At 35.7% G+C, this 23,286-nt stretch overlaps 1 protein-coding gene across 6 annotated transcripts; it reads right to left on the reverse strand.

Moving 5' to 3' along the window:
* Positions 1 to 9,377: 9,377 nt before the first annotated feature.
* NUDT12 (nudix hydrolase 12) lies at positions 9,378 to 22,021 on the reverse strand. 6 transcript variants are annotated; one of them, XM_002187272.7, is made up of 7 exons: positions 21,746 to 22,021; positions 20,448 to 20,661; positions 17,277 to 17,872; positions 16,214 to 16,381; positions 15,135 to 15,248; positions 13,709 to 13,908; positions 9,378 to 12,503 (listed from the first exon to the last, which is right to left on the reverse strand). In XM_002187272.7, exons 2-7 carry the CDS (start codon positions 20,651 to 20,653, stop codon positions 12,393 to 12,395), a joined length of 1,395 nt encoding a protein of 464 aa, XP_002187308.1. In that variant the 5' UTR covers positions 20,654 to 20,661; positions 21,746 to 22,021; the 3' UTR covers positions 9,378 to 12,392. The 6 variants fall into 6 exon arrangements, with proteins under 6 accessions (XP_002187308.1, XP_030113791.1, XP_072778079.1 ...); XM_030257931.4 differs by lacking the exon at positions 21,746 to 22,021 and adding an exon at positions 21,456 to 21,739; XM_072921978.1 differs by lacking the exon at positions 21,746 to 22,021 and adding an exon at positions 21,398 to 21,739.
* Positions 22,022 to 23,286: the final 1,265 nt, after the last annotated feature.

Consider the following 23,286-nt stretch of genomic DNA (forward strand, 5'->3'; position numbering starts at 1 on the left):
TGTCTTTTATGACATTTCTTGTTCTTTGAACTCTTCCTTTTTTCATCCACAACTTTTGTTCCAGAATCAAACAAAGAAATATTCTTAATTTCTACTTTCATATTAAAAGAGCCGCATTTTACTTCTGCAGAAATTTTTCCAGCGGCCAAACTAATGGAGTCTGAAGAATCTGGCTTGCCCCACAGTGTAATTTTTCCTTTGGATGAGCCCTCTAACTCACCAAAAGTTACTGTAGCTAGGATTTCATCCTGCTGAGGTGAGATCATTTTAGGAGTGCAGTTCTTTTCCTTCTTCCCTCCTTTTTTAATGTCTGATACATTATCGAGATGTCTATATTCAGAAGAATCTGAGCTACTCTGATTCTTGTTTTCATGATCTTTTCCATCTTCTTCAGCACCCTTTACATCCAATGGCTCTGTGAAGTGAGACAGAGCCTCATGTGCTTTATTTTCAAGGCTTCCTACACTTTGCTGGCATTTACAAATGGGTGACAACTGTGCATCTAATTTACAGTAAAAAAAAAAAAAAGAAAAAAGCATTTTCCCATGATTTGGTAAGCAGTATCATAAATATATGATTAGCTTTGAGACATTTTTCTTAAAAAATGCCTAAATTATCTTTAAGATCTAGTGTATTTTCCACATTATTGTTTTTCATTTCATTATTAACTAGTTGTGTTGTAGTTATCTAAGTAATGTGAAATCAGATAAAGAGGGTGGGCCACATTAATTCACTCTGATCTGAGAAATTCAATATATTTGGAATTTTTAAAAATAAATTTTTCTTTTGTTAGGTGATAAGATATTCTATTTGCTTATAATAAGAGCTACATTTTAAATTTTATTACTCCTCCTAATATTTACTTTTTCCTGTGAACATACTAGGTCAATCAATATCCCACTGCCTGCTTGCAGTCTGGGTAAATTCTAAGGAAGTTGGCTTTTATAATTCTTTCACAGATGAGTAAACAAAAGGATTAATTAATACAATCACACAGGAGGTCAGTGGCACATTGCCAGGAGATGTGAGTCACAGCTACCTAATCTAAGTAGAATAAAATAATGCTTCCTGGCTGTACTAGGCAAGATTTCATGGCATTCACACAATGACATACAATTCTGTCTTGCTTTGGTTTTTTTTAGAACAGGTCATGTGCATTACAGGGTAACAGTTTAATACTGACATCTACTTAAACAGGATTAGAACAAGCTATTAAACTAAGACAGCACTGAGAATTATACCCAGAATGATGACATTTTGAGGCAATTGAACAACAATATATTTGGAAAGCCTTTGCCAGAAACAGACAGGATAGCAGCTTAACTAAAATAAAAGAACTGGCCTCAACAAGACATTACCTATATGTACGCACACGTAAGTGTAAATATTTCCAATATGACAAACAGCTATGGGAATAAAAGTGAATTTCTGCCTTGAGGAGTAAATTAAGAATAGCCACATATGTTTCTGATGATTTTATTTTATATTAAATATTTCTCTAAACTTACATTCTCTGGAATCTGAGCTCTTTCTTCTCTTGCAGCTTTTTCTTTTCTTTCTACTCATTTCTAAGAACCAAGGACATCTGTGTTCTAGTTTTCTGTGTGGGAGGGAAAACATTGGATAATGAGAAAGATTCTCTGGAATAGTTTCGCCCTCTAATTCTCAGGTTTACAACTAACTTATTATAACTTTATTATAATTTTCTATTTAAAAAAAAGTTCTAGAGCAAGTACTAATGCATTTATTTATTCTTTTTGTTATTTAGAAACAACTTCTGAAGATTTTAAAATAATATCTTAAGATCTCATGATCTCAGTTATAGGACCTGAACCAATATCCTTTAAAGTCTGTAGAAGCTTTGAGCAATGGGTGATCTTTCACAGTATATGATTTTATCTGATTCAGATTTTTAGAGATTAATACTTTGTTTTAAGCATTCATTTTAAATTCAGTCTCATTTATATGTGTAACAAAATACTTAATAATTATTTCTTCTCTTGAGAAAGGATTCTTTGAAGTGAGAAGTATTTGAACACCTACGACATCATAGGCATGGTCTTGGAAATCAATAGAGTTATTGTTGGGAAAAATCAACTAATTACAAGTGTTATTAGTCATAATAGTATTTTGATGTTTGCTTATCAGACTATGCAATTCATCATTGTGAAAAGGGTGTGAGCGAATTTTTAAGGTCATAAACTTACCTGGAATAATGAGGATATATGAATCTGTTACAAGGACAAAGCTTTTAAAATAATTACACTGACATTTTAAGATTCATGTTACATGTCACTGTATGCCATGACACATAGTTAGCCAAACAACTGGGAAGACATTTTTTCAAGACACAATCATTTCTACCTCTAAAAAATTTTAAGTTTGTGTGAGGCCTGAATGACTGAACATGCCAGTGTACATTCATCAGCTGGCTGCAAAATGTAGGCAATTCTCTGTCTTTTTGGAAGACACTACAGGGAGACTGTGAAAATGGTGTACTCGTTTACAGTAGGCACTTAGGAATGTTTACACTCTCCGTTTCAGTTTGAAGATATATGTCTACTTTTTCCAGGAGTTTTTAGTCTTTAGTCTTTTGGCTTGACTGCCAAACCCACCAATCGAGCTTTGTTCCCAGAAGGAAGAATGAGCTTAAAATCAAATACAAGGCTTTAAAGGACACAGAGGCAAGAACTAGGACTGGTACCTATTTGTAGTGCAGTGCATGAGGGAGTGTCCATCAGTTTCAGATAAAAGTCAGTATTGTCTTAAAGAGTTACATATGCAAGTATGCCATGAGTAGCAGCCTCATATTTGAGGTGTCATATGTAAGATCTGCAGATTGATGTACAGATTTATGACTTTAGCAACTAACAGAACTCTAATGTGACTGTTACAGCTGAGATTTCAGTTATATTTCTTTAAGTTGAAACTGAGAAAATTTTTTTTACTTCTAGGAACTTCCTCAATTCAGCTTAAGGAAGATGCTACACACTCAAATCCTTCCCTTCACCTTCCTGACCTTCATGGTTATATTTCCAAAATACTTGGATTTGCTATACTATTTTTTTCCCCCGGAAATTCAATTTCCATGGTTTTTTTTTTTCTTTTTCTATAGTAAGTAATGAAATGGTTAACCTCAATATAGAACATGTGATTTCTAATTGTTACTAAAATGCTGTTAAAAACTGTCTGCAGACCAAAACCAGCTGCCTGTTTTACTTTAGTTTTTCTTTATATTTGATGGTTACTTTTACAGTTGTATGCACCAGAGTTTACTCTTTAAACAAATTCTGAGTTATACTGAATGCTGAATGCAAGATAAGCCCAGAAACACATTTTTACATGAAGCATTTAAGGCCTCATTTTTAGGAAAGAGTAACAGGCATATCTGTAATCAGTTAGCAGTGGATATGAATTATGTGGCTTTGAAGATAAGGTTTGCTTGGTTGAAATTAGATTGAAGAATAAAATAGTACCTAAAATACCTGAAAGAATCACTGCAAGAAAGATGCTTGAATATTAAGGAGATAGACAGGATTGTGGATCAGTTATAAAGAAAATCATATTAATTTCAGTTTCTCCTCATAGTTGAAATGTCCAGTTTTGCCAGGTCTTGTAATGACAGAATATCATTCAACTTTGCAGAACAAATTCTGTGTCTGAGATGATCAGTAGTTCTACTACTACTCAAATATTTATGAGTATTTGGTGTCATGGAACACTCTGAAAATATTGAAGATACAGTAGATAGAGCTGATTCTCAGCATGTCAGGGTTTTGGGAAATGGTCTAATACTTTCTAAAATTTAAAACTCTGAGGAAGCAGCTGTGAAATTATCAGTAGAAATAGCCACAGGTCACAGTTGTTTATAGAGGTATACAGATTTTGCCTTATTGCTGAAAATGAGATTTACAATATAGGTTAACAGGATGATTAGGCTGTATTTTTAAAAATAATCTCTGTGTTTGGCAGTAACTAAATAAAAATTATAATGATTATTTGCAGTGTTCACTTGTGATTAGTTTTACCAACTCTAATATTAGTTTTTATTATTCAGTCTATCAGCTCCTGGACATTAATTATGGTATTTACATATTACTTTTATTGTACCTGCAGTGTGTTAAATTGTTGATACCTTAAATTAAAAAAAAAAAACATTAGAAGCAACTTTATGATGCAAATAGTTTTGCTACCCATACTACATTTCCAAATGTTAATTTATCTTTTCTTCTCTAAGGCCCACCATATCAGAAGAGGCACCCGTTCTTTGCTTTTCATTTACTCTACCCATGCATTGTCTTGGTCTATTCTTGTTTCATTGGTCCTGGGGCTGAGATGTGATAAGAGAATTAGGAATCTCATCAACTTGAATCCCACTCATGAGTAGACCTATTGACTTGAGCAAGGATAAGCTGTATGCATCAGGACTGCATGGTAAGACCTTGCCTCAGGAACTATTCTGTCCACTGCTGGACACTAGATGAACAAGAGACAAATTAGCTTAACTGAGAATAAAGGCATTCAGCATTTGCCTGGATGGAAGACAAAGTCCATTGACATAATTTCTTACATTATCGGTTACTCTTAATACACAGATTAGTGCTTGGGTTAGCTCAGAATAACAACATCCTAATTTTGAGTAAAAGACCAGTCTAGAAATGTTTGTATTTATATTTATATCCTATATTCATTGTTGATAACATCTGTAATGTGGTTTCCTTCAGGTTAATGCAGATGATGACAAGCTCTGTGATAATGAAAGCAGAATAAACAAACAAACAAACAAGCAAAAAAATCCCCACCAACCAAACAACCAAACCAAAAATACCCCACCAAAACCAATGTAAGAACTGGCTTTGAGTTCATGCAGGAAAAGTTGCCTTAAAAACACTGATTGGAAGTAAATTTGAAAACACAACAGTTATTTTACTTTATGTTTATATATATTTATATCATGGAGATTTTACATGAAAATATATGTGTTCTTTGTTTTCTAAACAACCATGTTCAGTGAACCTATAAAGATGAGACTGTCAGAAAAGATAAAGGAAAAAAAAGAAAGGAAAATGTGGAGAATATATTTGCTAATGCTGAATCACAATAGTGTGATGACAATAAATTTGAAAAATATTTTAAGTTCTTTCACAATAATATAAACTATCCTTTTAGACTTTAGGTTTCTTTCTTATAATTCAGAATCCTGTGCTGTAGAAGGTTTTGGCTATGAATGTTCAGTATGAGTATTCAGTGGCACCTCACTGAATACTTCCTTACTGAATTCTACAGTGCTCACAGACTTTAGAACAATGATGTCACAGCATACTGAAACACACCTTTCTCAAATAAGACTACTTTACTTCTTTCCTCCTGTGTTTCAGTATTAAACCCTTCTATCTGTTTCCTCCCTTTTGATACAGAATCCTTTTTTGCCCGTTTCCCTAGATGAACTTAATAACACTGAATTTAATTCTCATTTATTTCCATTGTGTCTCTGTATTTCACAATATTCTTCTCTTCCATACTAATCATTGCTTTGACTTTGCTTCTCAAGTTACTAGCTATGTGTGGCCCAGTCTCCCACTGCTTAGTTCCTCTCCTCTAATTACTAAAGTTTGAATTTTCCATGTTAATTAGACAATCAGAGAATGTAAGGGAACTGAAGATCACCTCATCCCAGTACTGCTGCCATGGACAGGGACACCTTCCACTAGACCAGGTTGCTCAAAGCTCCATCCAGTATGGCCTTGAATTGATGTGTATATAGTTACTATGCTATAAGCCTATGTTACAGTTTTTGAAACTTGTATAGTTACTATTGTTGTCACTGTTATTAATAGCTTAGGAGTTGTTTAGCTTTTTCCTAATAGATTTTTGTTGCTTAATAAAAAATAAAAGTTTATGGGGTTATGTATTATTATGGGTTATATAGGATATGGGGTAATAATTACTAGAGTGGTGAAGGCTTGTGCTCCCCAGAAGCCCTGTGGGAAGGCACAGCGGCGGGCTGGTCAGACGGGAGTCACTTGAGAGGCAGCAAAGAGTGAGCTGAGTGACAGCTGGAAGTGAGATTGTGATTGGCTGGAGGAACGCGTGACAGTGCATGCGCAGGAAGCTGATTGGCTCGAGGAACACATGGACAGCATAGAAGCAGGAAGCTGATTGGATGACTGGATGCATAGTCAGCAGCACTGCAGCTGAACCAGCCAATGGGTGCCTTCTCTCTGTTACGTCTCGGTTTGGTTTCAGTTTTTTTGGGTAGAGATTAAAGGCATGAAAAGGGTGATTTTTTACAATAAGGGGATCTCATTTGGATGCATAAGGAGGTCTGTGTCACTTTGTTCCTCACTGCTACAGTGGCACTTTAACAAGTACACCAAATCAGGATCCTTTCTTTTTTCAGTCCACAAAAAGATTGCAAACACTAGTCAGTGTATCTTCAGCTCTGATTCAGAAGGAAGGTTAGTGTAAACAACTAATATTATCACATATGCCATAAATCCACATATTTAGGAAACTCAAACACCATGTAACTAGATTTTACATTATTTTTGACTTTTCTACAAGCAGAAATGGATACAATGTGAATTGCTGAATAGATTTTGACCAATATTTCGAAAATAAATAATAGCTATATTATTCTCTCCAATATGTTAAAGCTGTCTTCCTGCAGGCAGGGTATTCTTCACTTTAGATTCAGAAAATGCTACTACAACTGCAGTCAGTCAATTCAGAAAATGCTACTACAATTGCAGTCAGTCAAATGTCTTCAAGATTATTTTAACTCAGCACTGGGAATGCAAGTGCCAAAAAAGTTGTAGTGAAATATAGGTTAGCAATCATGGCCTGTATGTACACAGGCATTTCTGCCTTTTTAGGGAGAAGTGAATTCAGGTTTTTTTTTTTTTTAATTCTGCAAAATCATATGTAAAACTCATGTACTGTAAAGCTCCTGTCTACCTATTAGTAATCTTGCTTTTTGGTTAATTATGTTGAGCTTTTGCAACAAAAGAGAAAATAATGTATTAATAAAGATAAGCATTTATTTTAGATGTTGGAGATACTTAATTTCTGCAGCAACATTTTTCACTTTTACCTTAATTTAAAAATGTTCACTGCCTTACACTGCAACAGATTAGTAAGTACCCTCTATGCCGTAAATGGTCTCTAAAACATTCCATCATGATTTTAACATAATTACTAATTAATAGTGCTACACTTTAATACAATGGATGTTCATGTGTTTATTATCATATAAGTAAAAACATATTTATAAGTAGAGAATAGAATTTGCTGTGTATGACCTCTCTTTTCTGCTGCATAAAATAACTTTCCTTCATCAAAAGCTCTGAAAATGTGTTTTAAAAATCACATAAACTGCCATTTCTGTTTACATTGTTTGACATCTGCTATTTTATTTTAGAGGCCAAAGGAAAACCTCCTAAATCAGCTGGATTAGCCTGTTCATGTCAGTGAGTTTGTCATTCTGATATTTAGAATGCTATCTATGGAATTTATGCTTTGTCAATAGCAAAAATGACAGCAGGGATGGGAAATACCCTCCAGATGTGATGCAACAATTGGTAGTGAAACTAGTAGAAATTTCACTACAACATACATTAACAACTATAACAACTATTTCCAATAATGAAATGTAGTTTCTATAGTCAAAATGTTATTTTAAGTGTAATACTATAATTCTCAGTCTCTGAAGTACTCCAATTTGAGATTTAGAATTCCTCATCTGTATTAACAGAAATCGGGTAAATTCAAAGTATTTGCTTACACTTGAAACTCAGCCCGCCAGAAAAACCCTGCAGAGTAATTGTACACTATAAAAATTTTCTTGAAAACAAGGTAGTTTTTTTATTTTCAAAATGTCTAGGACTATAAAGTATAAATTACCACTATGTATGAAAAATATTCCATTTTTCATAGAATGTAATATGGGCAAAATCTGTCACCCTGTCCTAAGTTCTAGGATTTGATTTCCATTGTCTAAAATGGGAACCATATTTTCTGACCATGCAGTTTCCAGGGTCATTTTGTCCAGACGAGCAATTCACACAAAATAAATAAGGAGCAATTTAGACTTAAGAGTGACAAAAGAATTTTATATTCTTATTTCATACACTCTTTTTTAGCTTTGGCAGAGGTCTTAGAGGTCTTGATAAAATACCTACATTTCTTAGCTGAATGTTAGAAGGCTTCCCTCCTTAGAAAGAAATAAGGATGTACTTTACCAGTTAGCCTAGTCTGCAGGATGATGAAATGGTAGGAGGAAAAAAAATTACTATTCAGGCTTAAGTGCTGAAAAATAAAAATTTAAGCTTCTCTACTCAACAGCATCCTCTTCTCAACTCAACTCTCAATATTCCTTCTTGACTACCAATTCTGTAGTCTTATCACAGAACTTCTTATATTCCAATGTGAAATGCTGGTTGCAGAAAGGCAATACTTCTAACAAATGCAAGTTCATACAGGTAGGCTTTAATTTCCAAAGCTATATATCACTAAATTTATAGTACTTAATGCTAAAATAAGATAACCAATAGAGATTTAGGAATCAAATATCTTTCTTAAAAATCTATCATTTAGGAAAAAGTCATATTTTCTTACTGTGAAAAAAATCTGAAGAATTCCTATTTAACAAAATCTATGATGAATTGTAATAATTAGTATCTACACAATACTAACTAAAATAGTTGAATTTAACAAAAAAGTTTTATACATACCATTGCCGTGAGCCAATATTCATCTCCCTCAGATGCTCGCTGTTACAGACTATCTGTGAACTGTTTGCTTTCTAAGCTCATGAAGGATGGGTTGGCTGTCTTGCTAAGGCTTAGTAGGATAACAAGTTCAATTTTTTTTTTTCTTTAGACTTACCTCCATCAGTACCATCAAACCCAGTCAGCAATGATAAAACAGTATATACATATCCTTCAAATCAATGAAGCAATAAAGGACTACCACTTATTTAACTCTTTACAGCTAAAGCAGATATAAAAACAACAACTAAATACCCAGCGGCTATAAAATGTCAGCTCCGTCTGGAAAGTCTTAATCAATCAGATTACCTAATTAAAATTAAAGATAAAAGAGGGAGCAATGTTCACAGCCTTGTTCCACTTCTTTTTCTATTTCTGTCTGCTAAGCTCAGAATCTGATTAGTATATTTAATTCCATGAAGCATCATGACTGGCCTACCTTTAATCAGCCTGTTGACATCCACCCATTTTCCCCTCACATCTTGCAGACTTCAACGTAATCATTTACTGACTTGCAAATGCTCTTATAGAAACATAATGTTCAAATTATAGAATCAACACTGGAATGATTCTACTTCTCAAGTGTTTACATATATCCAGAATGAAAAATGAGTTAAAAGAAGTATATTTATTGGGACAAATGCAAAGTTTGTAAAAATATCATCGTCAGTATTATATTTACATAAAATGTCATTATATTGCATGAGATTACAGTTTCATTAGAAGTATAAATTTTGGTTTGTATCCAAAACCTAATTATCTTTTCCTGCTTTATTAAGCTACTATTTCTATTATCTGTAAATTATTATAAAAATAGATAAAATACATAATATTTTCAAATTACGTATTGAATAGAAGGTAGTTCTCTTGCAGGCAAACTGTTATAACAAGCATCTCCAGAACTTTCTGCCTTGTACATCTGATGTCATGAGTACTCTTTGTCTGATACCACTGTACAAGCAAGGGAAAAAAGAGACAGATCATTACTTACAGTGCAGAAAAACCCACTCTTTTTAGCAAGTAACACTACTCTCTTAATCTACTGCATTAACTTTGCGGCAAGAAACAGCCTGCTTCCAAAGCTGCTGCTGTTTTTTGAGTGAGTTGAACTACTGAGATTTTCTGGAGGTGTTGCCCATACAACACTCCAGTCACAACCACTACAGTCTGTTCGAACAAACTGCTTCTAAATTTAATTTGGCACTTTCCTGAACTGCTGTAGTTGCCAGATAACCACAGCATTTGGCTCTTCAATTTGACATTTCCTATGTAAACTGCATAAATGAGGGTCCTTCCAAAAATGTATAAGTAATAAATTCAAATCCTGACCTACAAACAGGGCAAATTAAGTAATAAAATGCCAGGAAAAATATTTTCTTAAAAATATTAAATGTAGCTAACTAGTTTTCTTAGACAAGAGAGATAATATAAAGATTAAAAATTGTTGACACACTGAAGTTATTAGACTTGAAAGATTATTAAAGTATTACTCTCAAAATCAGAGATTAAGTGTGGTCCTTTTGTCATGTAATTATTTTTCTGTTTTTCCTCATATAGGAAAGTGTACATTTTCAATTTACTTATTAGCATTGTAACTGCAGAAATATACTGGTATACAAAAAGAAGACAGATTATTAACATCAGTATTGGTTAGGTATATTGTGTTTGGAGTTTCATTTTTAGAAGCCCATCTCTATAGCCACTCACCATAATTTTCTACACAAAAAAAATATTCCAATAGTTCCAAAAGCATTCCTATGGGTCTTAGTCATGTACATTTTTATGCTACCTATATTTGCTCTACACTTTATCCTTCCTCACTCCTCACTCATTTGTTCTTCTTTTCTCTGAATGCAATCTCTACAGCTCTAGTTGAAACTTCCTTTTATTACTCAGCTTCCACCACTTTCTGCATACTTTCCAATATTCTCCTTTACTCTATGAGCAACCTCCAATTGATAATTGCCATTGTCACCATGCAGTCCTGCTGGTATGTGTGGCCTACGACAGCTTTCCATAACTTGCCTTCTCTGTAAAAGCAATTTTTAAGGGAAGCAGTGTATTGTTTCCTTCTCTTGCCAGACACCTCAAGAGATAACTTCTATTTATTTGTATGTATGTCTAAAATGAGGGAGAGAATGAAGCAACACAACATGTCAAATACTCCAAATCTGTCAGGAAGGCTTCTTGCTTTAAAGTTTCTTAGGTACTGCCTTACAAAAAAAAAAAAAGAAAAAAAAAAAAGAAAACTGCTGAGCATAGTGTGACATGGATGGGGAAAAAAAGAACAAATCAGGATTTTTACAACAGTTTTACGGATTCCAGGTTGCTGAGAATTTTGGAAAAAAATTTACACCATTCATTGTTAAAAACAATTTAAATTACTCCAAAGAAACAAATAATAAGTTAACATTTGTCACTATAACTGCATTTTCCTCAGGTCATTTGCATTTCTTTTGATATCCCCGCAATGACTGTAGAATGACAGACTACAAACTATTACATAATTAAATCAATAATAAGCCAGTATACTGTCCTTTTTAGAATATCATCATTATCTTAAATAACTCAATAAATTAAGGCACAAATCTGAACTGTACCATTAAAAACACATAAATATTTTAATTAATATATTGCTATCCCAGTCTTATAGCTGCAGTTAATATACTTCTTTCAACTATAAGATTCTTAATAGCAGTAATGATCTTAGCATCTCTATTTCCATAAAGAATTTTGTGCATATTTTGAGATACACCTTGTTCTTCCTTCTCCATTATTCTATAATTTCATTTCTAATTATCAGAGAATGAAATTACTCACTGCCTAGCATCAATATGTACATTATCTTATAAAAATACTAATACTTAGGCAGTCAGGGATGGGTCTCCAACACCTTTTTCAAAAACAAAGTACTGTGTTATACTTTTAAATTCAGGCTGACATACAATTGGGTAAGTACAGGCCAAGACAGAAAGGACGAGTAAATGCACTGCTTAGAGCATTAACATAAATTAAGTTATTAATGTAAAAGATACAAAGTACCACATATTCACTTAGCATACATATGCTATTAACTTTAAAATAACCATACTTGGTAAGGCTTTCAACACTGAATGCAGATTTTTGTGACAGGTCAAATTTAAAAAATGGAGATATGCAAAAATGAGGAAGAAATAATTAAGGCCAAATAGGAGGATGTAAGCAGAGAACTCGAACAGCAGACAAGGTCAGACAGCCCTCTTTGTAATGCTGTGACTCCTTCCAGTGGGGGAAGACCAAATCAAACATAAAAAGTATAAGAGAAAAAGGCATAATCATTTCATTCTAGAACAAGAAACACAGCCTGTACTCAACAAGGCACTAATTCTACTTATTTGGTTACTTGATTGGGCTAATTATTGCATTTTGTCCAAATCTAACTCAGGTCTGAAAACACCTACAAAGATTTGCATCGTTTATCTCTGGAACCAGTGTAAAGGCTCAAATGGTTACACATTCACTAAACAAACAGTTCTAATTTATTCCTAATTAAGCATTCAACTGAAGAAATAACTTCTATTTTCTTTCTATTAATTTTCTTCTATTTCTTCTATTCTATTTCTTCTAAGAAATCAATTATTTGAATTAAAGATTAGCAGTCATTCCAATCCAATATTTCATCAACTGGTGTGCAATAGCTCGACTTGGTGGTACAAAGAAAGAATGCTGGTTTCCTTTAATGAGAACTTCCACGACCTGCAATAAAAGCAGATTATTTTATCTTTAGAAGACAGCATTATAAACTATATAGCATCTAACGTTGCATTAATGCAGAAATTATCTTCCTATAATGATCCATCAGTCTACCATTGCTATACCTATTAAAGAGCTACTAAGAGATTCTCCAAAGAAAATGTAGAGAAAGCCCAACATTGTGTGAATTATGACGTTTTTGAGCTTAATGTGCTGTGGAGACTACTAGGATACTATTTAAGGCTTCTGTGAAGCCTTTTTATGGCAAGGACCACCAGATGGTGCTCTACACTGTGACAAAAATAATTATTTTAATGTTTACACGTAGTGCCACAGAGATGTGTTTTCTTGGTCTTCTGAAACAGTTGCAAGTAAGTGAATACACTTTCAGTAATTTTTGAAGCATATGTCCACCTGTACAGCAATTTGCATGTGACTAGTTGTACTCAGAACTGATATTCCCTTAAAATAATGCTCCCAGTGTCAACAGAAACACATTGAGATTGTAGGTGACGAACTTTGTCTTCAAGGCGACTTAGAGACAAAACGCTTTGAACTGACAGGCAGATGTCCAATGTTATTAAAAGCTTAGCTCCCAAGTTGCCTATAGGAAAACCTGTGAAAGCTAAGTTGTGCAAGCAATCTTTCCTTCTGTGGAAGTCTTTTCTGCCTCACTTTTATTTGACTATATTTTACCTACTGATGGAAGCTACTTGTAGGATTACTTATCAATGCACAGTAAGCTACATTTAATAACAGAGTATAAAATAGTACTGCATGAAAAAAGAGGTTAAATCGAATGAATTGCCAGAGTCCCTAATTTAACCTCCACCCTCACAGCAAATCTGCTAGACTGCCTGTTTGGAGAAACTGTAATGAATAATGCTATTAAATACTACTACTGCATGAAAAGCACAGGCTTGCTAAGGAAATGGGTTAAAATAACTTGGATATCTCACAGAAAGGAAAGGTGAAAGCAAGCTGGAAAAAATGTCATAAAATGAGCTTGCAAGTAATTCAGACATTACTGTGAATACCTGTCTTTCTGGTTTTGTCTAACCTACAACCACAATATAACAGAACTGTAGTATGGTAAAATGAAGAATACACATGCTCATTTGACTTGCTGAAAAAGCAAGTGTCTATTGTATGCCAGAACCAACACAGTCACAGACTAATCAATAGAAGAAAATGAATTTGAACTTTACCTGTTCCCTAGTGAACCAGCGGGCATCCTCTATTTCATTCTTGTCAACTTTAATTTCTGTGGACACTGCAACAGCTAAGCAGCCAATCATTAGGGAGGAGGGCATTGGCCATGGCTGACAAGAGACATACTGAACATGGGCAACTTTGACTCCAGCCTCCTCCTCTACTTCTCTTCGAACAGCATTTTCTATGGTTTCACCTAATCAAAAAGGGCAAAGAACAAGCACCTCATGAAAATACTCCAAGCAACAATCACATACTGTGCTTTGAACTGACTCAAAAGATTTGAAACTGCCCAAAGCAATTATCTATAAATATCTAGTTCACAGATCAGGGCAAAGACCTCAGCATAAGACACAAAAGTCTAATAAGGTAAAATAGCCACCAAAGCAAAACGGAACTTTGAAAATAAAGTGTAGTAATTTCTCCATAATAATATTTATTTCCTGAATTGATAATTCATTATATTCACAAACCATTATCACTATACCTAAAATGTCAAAACTTAGGTAGCCAATACGTAATTCCTGTAATCATTTCCTCATTCTTGAAATGTGATTGTAACAGCATGTACTACAACTTGAAAAATCAGTATTTAGAATTACAATAGTAAGAAAACAGAGATTTAGAATACTTGCTCATATTTCTGCATTGTACTATTTCCTTTGCCTGACTCATTCTTCATTGTCTTAACACATGCAGACAATACTGTAAATTGAAACTGCAATGGAAAGCTTTGCTCCATATCCATAGAAAACTGTAGATATATGTGTGTGGAATGCTGATGGTAACCAGCCTACATAGGCACACATGTGCTGTATTGTAACCGTTGATTATAGGTTCATTCAAGAACACGGTCCATCCATCAGAAAGAAGTATCTTGACTTCTTTCAAATGATACCTGAATAAACTTGTTCATGCTGCCACTGTATATCAACCTGCACATATTTACTAAATATATTTAATCACTATAATTTCACTGGTGATAAAGATCTATTCAAAATAGAAGAATATTTTACAAGTTGTTCTGCAGGTACTTACAATTGTAACTAACTTCAACTATTACTGCTTGACATAGCTATTGAAATATCTCTTTATCTTTCTTTCAGAATTATGTCATTTCTACTTCCATAGAATCAATCAGGCCCTAAACACAGAAGCATACGCTCAACTTCACGTTAGCTTTAACTTACACTTTAACACTTACTTTTCCTACACTAAAATCCTTTGCTAAGTATCACCAGTCAAGGTGACATGTTTTTAAATTTTTTTTCATTTAAGTAGTGATTCATGACTACATGATTTGAAAACTGTTCAGTATTTTTATTTACTCAAGTTGCTCTTTTGCTTTTTACTCTGTCATTGTAAAGGTATAACGCTTTTATTGAGAAAATACATTTGATAAAGGAAAATGAAAATATTCACCAGGTTCTATAAATCCAGCAAGGCAGGTAAACATTCCTGGGGGAAATCTCTTCTGCCTACCTAAAAGGCAATGGTTGCCATCTGGATGGATGACTTGCATTATCACAACAGGATCTGCAAAGGACATGAAATGAATGTATTTCAACATTTGAGATACTTAATGTGGTAAAAACTTCTAGCCTATTACATACCAACGCATATAAAGACAAAAATGATATTGAAATCATAAATGTGTCCATGCTCAGAGTAAGCTGTTGCTTCATTTCACAATGGGATTACCTTCCGTGCAAGATACCTCTTTATTTGGTTGTGCAACACACATGCTTAGTAGAAGCAGCTTACTAACCAAGGCTCAAAATGCAGGACAGAAATTACCTGTAACCAAAGGACACAATCTGCTAAGAGCATCAGCAGTACTAACCTAGCTACGCATCCAGCATATACCAAGGTTCTGCAACAAACTCATTTATTATCCTCTTCTCTTCACCACAGAGGTCTGAAGAATGTCTTTTTAACTAAACACCAAATAACTGGACACTTTGCTGACAATGCAAATACTGACTAAATACTGACTACTTTCCACCTTTGACTTTGTTTACTCTTTGCTATCATTTTCTCATACGATGTTGCACTTCGACAAATTTTCTCACTTCTGGTCATTGTATCTGTCTTTTTTTCTGTCAAACTTAATATTTTCTCCTATTGGTCTAAGCAACCCTATCAACTCATGATTTTTTTCCCTTTTTATGGTCGTCTAGTTTTAAGTAAAAAAGTAAAATGTGACCCTTTATACTGCCAATATCTCATTTATACTGTTGGAATTTCTAATTTATATTACTTGTTGAAATAAGGTTTGCATTGTCACAGCAAATCTGTGTAACAGACTAGTGCAAGAAAGAGAAGCCTGAACTACTTAATCCATAAAGAGCTGAGACACACATAGCCTGTGGAGAAACAAGTATGGAAGACCTAGAACAGAAGTAAGCAGCTGAAATAACAAGAAATAAATAGATTTACATGCATAGAAATTTACAAGCAATTGATTTATAAGCAAGCCACTTTTGAGTGAGTATTCTCACCAACTCTTGGATATGATGTGTTGTGAATTCCTTGGAGACTGGGACAATCTTCTTTTAAGCAAGTTTTCTTATAACCCCCTTCTTCGTTCTTGGTTGCACTCCCACAAGTTGGGCAGAATCGGTAACGGTGGTGCCATGCTAGAACAGATCTCGCCTGGGCTACAACTCCTTTAAAACAATACATTCAGAATGCACAAAATCAAATACTAATTCATGTTAAGCTTTTAACAGAATAGAAAAATCACGTACTGAAGTTTAACACAAAAAATCAGACTGTGGTTTGACTCATAATCATGACTTCTCATAAGACCTCTTCCTTTACAGCAAATGCAATAGAACATGGTATTAAAGAGCTACAGGGCAATTTAGACATTCAGAAACAAATTCATCCAGATCAATATACCCTGTTTCTCACTTGTGTAGAAGTCACTTTGTGTAGGCAAATTGCCAAAATTACAAGTATCAAGTCTTCTCCAGATGACCATTTTAGGGCTACTACAGGTGTTGACACAATAGTGCATCATTCCATTTAAACTTAAGGTTCAAGTTGAGCTTTCCTTTTATCCTTATGTAAAAACAAAACTGCTACAACATTGTTACTGTCCTTACTAACACTAACTCACTTTGGCATCCTGACTTTTCAGATGAGTATCCAACATTGTTATGAAGAACTTAGGTTCCAATTTCTTGTAATTAATAATTTTTTAATTATTAATTTTAATTAAAATTTCATTAATGAAAACTCAGTAATGACAGATTTTTTCCTTTATGTTTCTAATGTTCATACATTAAATAGTACTGTTTAAAACCCATGATGATCAATAGTTTTTACAGTCTAATACTGTCAATGCAGAAATTAGTCCTTTGCAAATGCACATGTTCTTACATACAAAATTCTTCACAGAAACCCTACCAGGCTTTTAAAATCAAAATATTTCTAAAGCCACTGAAAATACAATTTCTTTGCAGTGGTTTGTCTTTTCTTTGAATAATACCTCAGGGAATACCAAAGTGTATCTTTCTGATTACACATTTTGTACTTGCTGAATTTTATGCATCTTACCAGCTTCTTTTTCAGGTAACTGCAGCAGTGCTGGCATTGGCGGGTGAAGAAAGTAACAATCCTCGTGCTTCTGTTTAAATTCTTCGGCAGAAGCAGAATCAATGCTAAGAGCAAACCAAGCAACTAACCCATCTTCTTCATCTTCTTGCGGAACTTCTCCCTTGCAAGCAGCCATCATGTTTATATCAAACTGAAGGTCCACTCCGAGAAAAATCAAGGTACATTCTTCAGTTTGGTTCATGCACTCTTGCACATCCTTGTAGCACAGTCTGCAAAGCTTTACTTCTGGTTGCTGCGAGCTCTCTCTTCCCCCACCCAAAGTAACCAAGGGACTTAGATTTGAGAAGAGGATGTACACTGTAGCTGGATGGCTTTGTTTTCTACTTAGCCACTTAGAATCTGTTCTTTTATCACTCCTTCTGTCCAGAAGTGTCATGCCAAAATAATTTTCATATTCTTTCACATCATTTGACAAAAATCTAGGTTTCTGATCACCTTTCACATTAGCCAACAAATTAGCTATATGTTTGTACCCCCAGAATTTAGCAATGTCAAGAGCTGTCTGCCTTGATTTATTAACGATGGATCTGTCACACCTGAATAAACAAAAAAGACCTGTGGTTACCAGAGTAAATAGGTTTAGGAAGGGTCCTGTTGCTGTATTATTCTTACAGCATACACATCTGACACTATTAGGGTACAAAAATTTCTAGACACTCTGTCTATACTGGATAATCTTTAGGCAAAATGTTTAGCATCATGGTGATAGAATATAATTATAATTCTTCTTTTGCCAAGGCCGTATTTCACATTTTTGTAGATCCTTTCTTGTTGATCCTTTCCAGATTATCATTCATCAAAACTCATGAAGTAGTACAAAGGCAACTAATTTCTTAAAATTCCACATACTGCATAATTTAAAAAAGGCTCAAAATCAGAACTTTGAAAGTCAGGCTATAGGTCTGTTCCTCATAATCAGTAATCAAAATGGGAAAAAAAAAAAAAGAAAAAAAAAAGCACCTAACAAGCATTACTTTCTAGAAGCTACTGGAAGCAGCAACAAAACTTTTACAATGAAATACTTTATTGAGGTTAATTGGCTTGTTCAGCCTGGAGTAAAGAAGACTGAGGACAGACCTCACTGGGGTGTCCAACATCCTCACAAGGGAAAGCAGAGGTGCAGGTACTAATCTTTTCACTCTGGTGACCAGAGACAGGACACAAAACTTGAATTCAAGGAATGTTTAGACAATGCTCTCAAACACATGGGCACATGGTGGGATTCTGAGGAGGACCTGTGCAGCTGCAGGAGTTGATCCTTGTGGGTCCCTTCTAACTCAGGATATTGAATGATTTACCATAAAATTAGAATCAAGAACACAGCCTCTCATTAGTGACAGAAGCTGGTTCTTGCAGGGATCTTTTAGTTACCCAGATGTCTGTAAAGTGAACAGGTAAGGGAATGTTGCCTCATCACATACATTTAAATACTAAAACCAAAAAGAAATCCAAACTTTAAATAGGTTGAGGTTGACTGGGAGGTCAGAATAACACAATTTAATTATTTGCTAATATTAAATTTGCAAGTAAAACAGAAATGTCCCTGTGAACTACAAAGTATGTACTAAATACTAGATTCATCAGTTTTTAAAACCAGAAGATACCAGAAGTAATATTTATGCTGCTGATACACAAGTAACTGTACACAGACAAGACAATTTTGAGATTTTATATTAAACTCAGTAGTTTTTGAGGGAATTTGAGTATACTGTTTAGAAAACTATTCAAAACTTTTAAGTTTTTGCTGCTAAAGCAACTTCTCTCATGACCAGTAACAGGACTCACGGGAATGACATGAATCTCTCCCAGGAGAAGTTTAGGTTGGCTATCAGGAAAATGTTCTTTACACAGAGGATGGCTGGGCACTAGAACAGGCTCCCCAGGGCAGTGCTCACAGTATCAAGGCTGACAGAGTTCGAGAAGTGTTTGGACAGTGCTCTCAGGCACAGGGAGACAGTGCTATTTGTACTTAATACTTGTGAGTCCCTTTCAACTTAGGATATTCTATGTTACAATTATGTGACAAAACCCCCAACTGACTAGATTTCTAGAATTACTCTCTGTAATGTTATGAAATATTATCTTCATAGACATTCATGTTTGTACAACCAGCAACTATAATTGTCAAAATAATTATTCTAAGCATTAACTAAAAGAAGACCAGTGAGGGTACAGAATCATCTAATGAACTATATTCAATTGCCTAACAGAGCAACCACGAAAAGGACATTTAAAAGTGATATTCACTTTTTTTTTTTTTTTTTTTAGAAATGCTTAAGTTAAAAAACTGTTATCCTATTTACCAACTGATAAATTCCCCAGCATCTCAAAAGATTCCTCAATACACAAAATCTGGCACTAAAATACCCTCTATGTACTGGAATGTATTGATTATCATAGAAACCAGTGGTTTATCTAATGCCCCACTCTGAGCCCCAGCAGAGGCTACAGGTCTTGGGTATACTGAAAAAAAAAATCACAATTGGATGGGATGATTACTGGAGGATGTAGAAGGCTATGCCTGAAGTTAGTAATTAACTACAGAATGAACTAAACTTACTTTTTTCTGTAACTAGGAGATCAGAACGGAACAGTCTGGCCTTGATTAATGTTAAACTCAGTTAATGCATTTGGCTGTAACTTAGTTTAAAGGCATTTTCAATTTGAAGTAACTTTGGAAAAGATGAGTCTGGGATGTCCTGCTGAAGAGTGAGCAAACATTCTACACTAACATAGATTCAAGTGGATTACAAATCAAGTTTAGAGGAAAAATTTAAGTGGAACAATCAAATACACTCAATTTATATTCAATACAGTGGTTGGAATTAGGGTGCAAACTCTGTTCTATTCTGTTGGCCACTGTGAAAAGTTACAACATAACCTTGAATATCAAAGGAGTAACTTTAGAGATGCTTATAACTTTTAGACTTAGCAAATTATGAAAAGCATTATGCAATAGCAGAACCCAGTTATAAACTGACACAGTGTACATTTTCCTAGCCCTAAAAATTCTGCTATCCTCTCTGGTAAATTTACTTCTGAGACAAAACGAATGGGGCAAAAAGGGGGTGCAAAAGAGAGATCTTGAATGGGGTCTACTAAACAGCTTACCCCTCTTGAAGAAGAAGCTGCACAACCTCGAAGTGTCCATTTCTAGCGGCGTACATGAGGGCTGTCCAGCCATTCCGTGCGGCTGCATTGAGCAGTGATGGGGAGCGCCCGAGCAGCGCCTTCAGCCTGGCTGTGTCCCCAGCAGCAGCGAAGTCATGCAGCTGAGAAACCATGTCCTGATGCAGGTTCTTTTCAAAGTCACTCATTGTGCCTTCTAAGTTTATGAAAAATGAAAATAAAAATGCCTGATGTGAAAAACACCAATCACTTGGTTTTGAAAATTTTTAAAAGTTTAATAATAATAAAATGATTATAAAAATAGTAATACAATTAAAGTAATAAAATTTAGAGTTAGGACAATTATAAGACAATAAAAAGCAAAGAATTACAGACGTCCGTATGCTGTCGGACACTAAGTCACAAAAAGCATACCTTGTGAACAAAGGAATAACCTTAAAAGCAATAGTCTGTTGCATATTCGTATATCCTTCATGGTTATGCACAGATTCTATTTAAAACAAGAATTCTGTCTGTTGTATGTCAACTGTTTCCTTTAATCCCCAAGGCATCTTGGAGTTTGAACAAGGCCTGAAAAAATTAGCTTCTTCTGATAAGAAAACCATAAATTCCTCTTTTCTGGAAGATTTAGGTATTCCTCGAAGCAAGTATCTCATTACTTAAAAAAAGACCCTTCACATAGCAGAGTTTCTATTTTAACATTATACTGGAACCTAAAACTATACTTAACACACTACTGAAGAGAATTAATACAGCATCATATAATATTCATTGTAACATTTGCAAAAAGCCAATCATAAAATATGCGTTTTTTACACCCGAGAGCATATCTCCCACTACTAAGACGATTAAGTAAAAGATCGAACTTTAGTGCTGTACAGAAAATGGGTACTATTATCGAAAACACAGAGACGAGAAATTCTCGCGATTACGTGCGATATTGTTATTCCAAATCTTCGTCCCATCTCTCCAAACCTAGTGAAACTTAACCTTAACCATCAAAGCCAGTTTTAAAGAGGCTTAAGGAGCAGAAGACTTCACTACGGAAATGAAGATTCCGAGCGCGAAAAAAACAAAAAACAAAAAACAAAAAAACAAACAAAAACAACGTCGTGGTTTCTAAACCAAAAAACACACAGGCATGTAGACACAGGCACGCAGACACACAGAGACTGCTGCCGGGACCGCTGCGCAGCACAGCGACACTCTCAGTCCCTCGAGTCCCCCCGCACTCCCCTCCCCGGGGCCGCCACCCGCCCTCAGCAGCGGGGCCCCGTTACCGTGCGCGCTCCCGCCTCCCCTGCGGCGCCGCGGAGGAAGCCCCGCCCCGGCGCGGGCCCGAGAGTGCCGGAGCGAGGCGGAATGAGCCGAAAGGGTCCGAGCGCGTCCGAGCGGGTCCGAGCGCGTCCGAGCGAGTCCGAGCGCGTCCGAGCGCGTCGGCCTCGCTCGGCCCCTCAGGCGGGCGCCGCGCTCGGGACGTTGCGTGCCCCCGGGGAGGGCGGCCCTGAGTGCTGCTGCAGGCGGGGCCGGGTCCTGCACAGGGTCGTTTTGTGCGCCGGGCAGGAATCTCGGTGGTTATAGGGAAATGGTCAGATTGATTTTTAGCGTTGCTTTACCGCGCTAGCAGAAGGCAAAGGTCGGTGGCAACAGAATGAGGAAGTAGTTGTGACATGGCAGGGGAGAAGAGTTAGCAGTGAAATCGGAATGATGTAATCAGCCAGAAATGTGTCCTGCCTAATGTCAGGAATATTGCACAAACACAAGAGGTTTATGTCCAAAAAGAAAAGTCCTTCAGCTTTTTTCCAAATAAAAGGGGAGACTCCACAGGGACACATGGCCTCAGGATTTTCGCTCTGGAGAGGTTTCAGAGACTCGTTTTATCCCAAACTCTTGGCCGCATGTTGCCCTCTTCCTTTCCCTGTTGCTGAGGTATTAGGAACTTACAGCCTTCCTAAACCACCTGCAGCATACCCCCGTTGAACCTACTGTCATTTTATCCCAAAGATCAATAGTTCAGGCTTGTGCGGACCCTTGTCCATCTCAGGAGCCAAGCTGTTAGGGCTCTGCAACAAACCTACTGCCCAAAGTCAGTAGAGACATTAAGAGCCGTTTCAAAGATGTTAACATCCACACCTTCGCCCATCAAATTGTTTGTAAAGACATTAGTTTTCCTCTCACTAAGAAAAACCTTGGAAAATTGAGGCTATTATTAGAAACTAACATGGAACTGTTGTCCTAATGCATTTGCACCTGGAGAGTGGGCGGTGGGGAGAAGCATAGCTTTTGAAAGGTCAAAATAAAAGTTTTGTAAAAGGTAATCCTGCAAAACAGATTGCAGTTATTCCCATTGCTTAAATTTGAAATGCAAGAGTTAAGCTAAATCCAGTTCTGACATGCAGAGAAAAGATTCCACAACCAGCAAGGCTGTAAAGTAGGTATGTTTATTCAGTGCCCTGGACACGTGGGGGATCACTCTACCACAAACCGTGCATGCCCATTGTTGTGATTTACCTCACTTTTATACACAAAGATGTTTCACATTCAAGATAATTATGAAAAGGCTATACATATTCATAACCTTTCCCCAAAAAGGCAGATATAATGAGTCCTGGGAAATAATTTCCATAGTCCCCGCCTTTACTTCTTGTGGTTGTGCCTGCACAGTGCCTCCTGGCGATCATGGGCTGGAGGCTTTAGGATGAAGTAAGATCCTGTTCTTCATGCTGAACTTTTCACCTCTGTTCTTCTTGCATGCTCTTTGGACCTTTGGCATTTCGCCAGACCACAAAAGACAGTTTTGGCCAGTTTAAGATGCTTAAGC

Source organism: Taeniopygia guttata, chromosome Z (assembly GCF_048771995.1).
Source record: "Taeniopygia guttata chromosome Z, bTaeGut7.mat, whole genome shotgun sequence".
Lineage (NCBI taxonomy): Eukaryota > Metazoa > Chordata > Aves > Passeriformes > Estrildidae > Taeniopygia > Taeniopygia guttata.

What these genes read in the sequence shown, in the direction of transcription:
- NUDT12 (XM_030257929.4), bottom strand. Translation starts at nt 20,940, where the DNA reads ATGAAGGATATACGAATATGCAACAGACTATTGCTTTTAAGGTTATTC. An exon ending in GTTACCTGAAAAAGAAGCTG is followed by an intron (nt 16,382 to 17,276) that starts GTAAGATGCATA and finishes ATTGTTTTAAAG; the next exon opens with GAGTTGTAGCCCAGGCGAGA. An exon ending in TGCTGGATTTATAGAACCTG is followed by an intron (nt 13,909 to 15,134) that starts GTGAATATTTTC and finishes CTTTTTGATTAG; the next exon opens with GTGAAACCATAGAAAATGCT.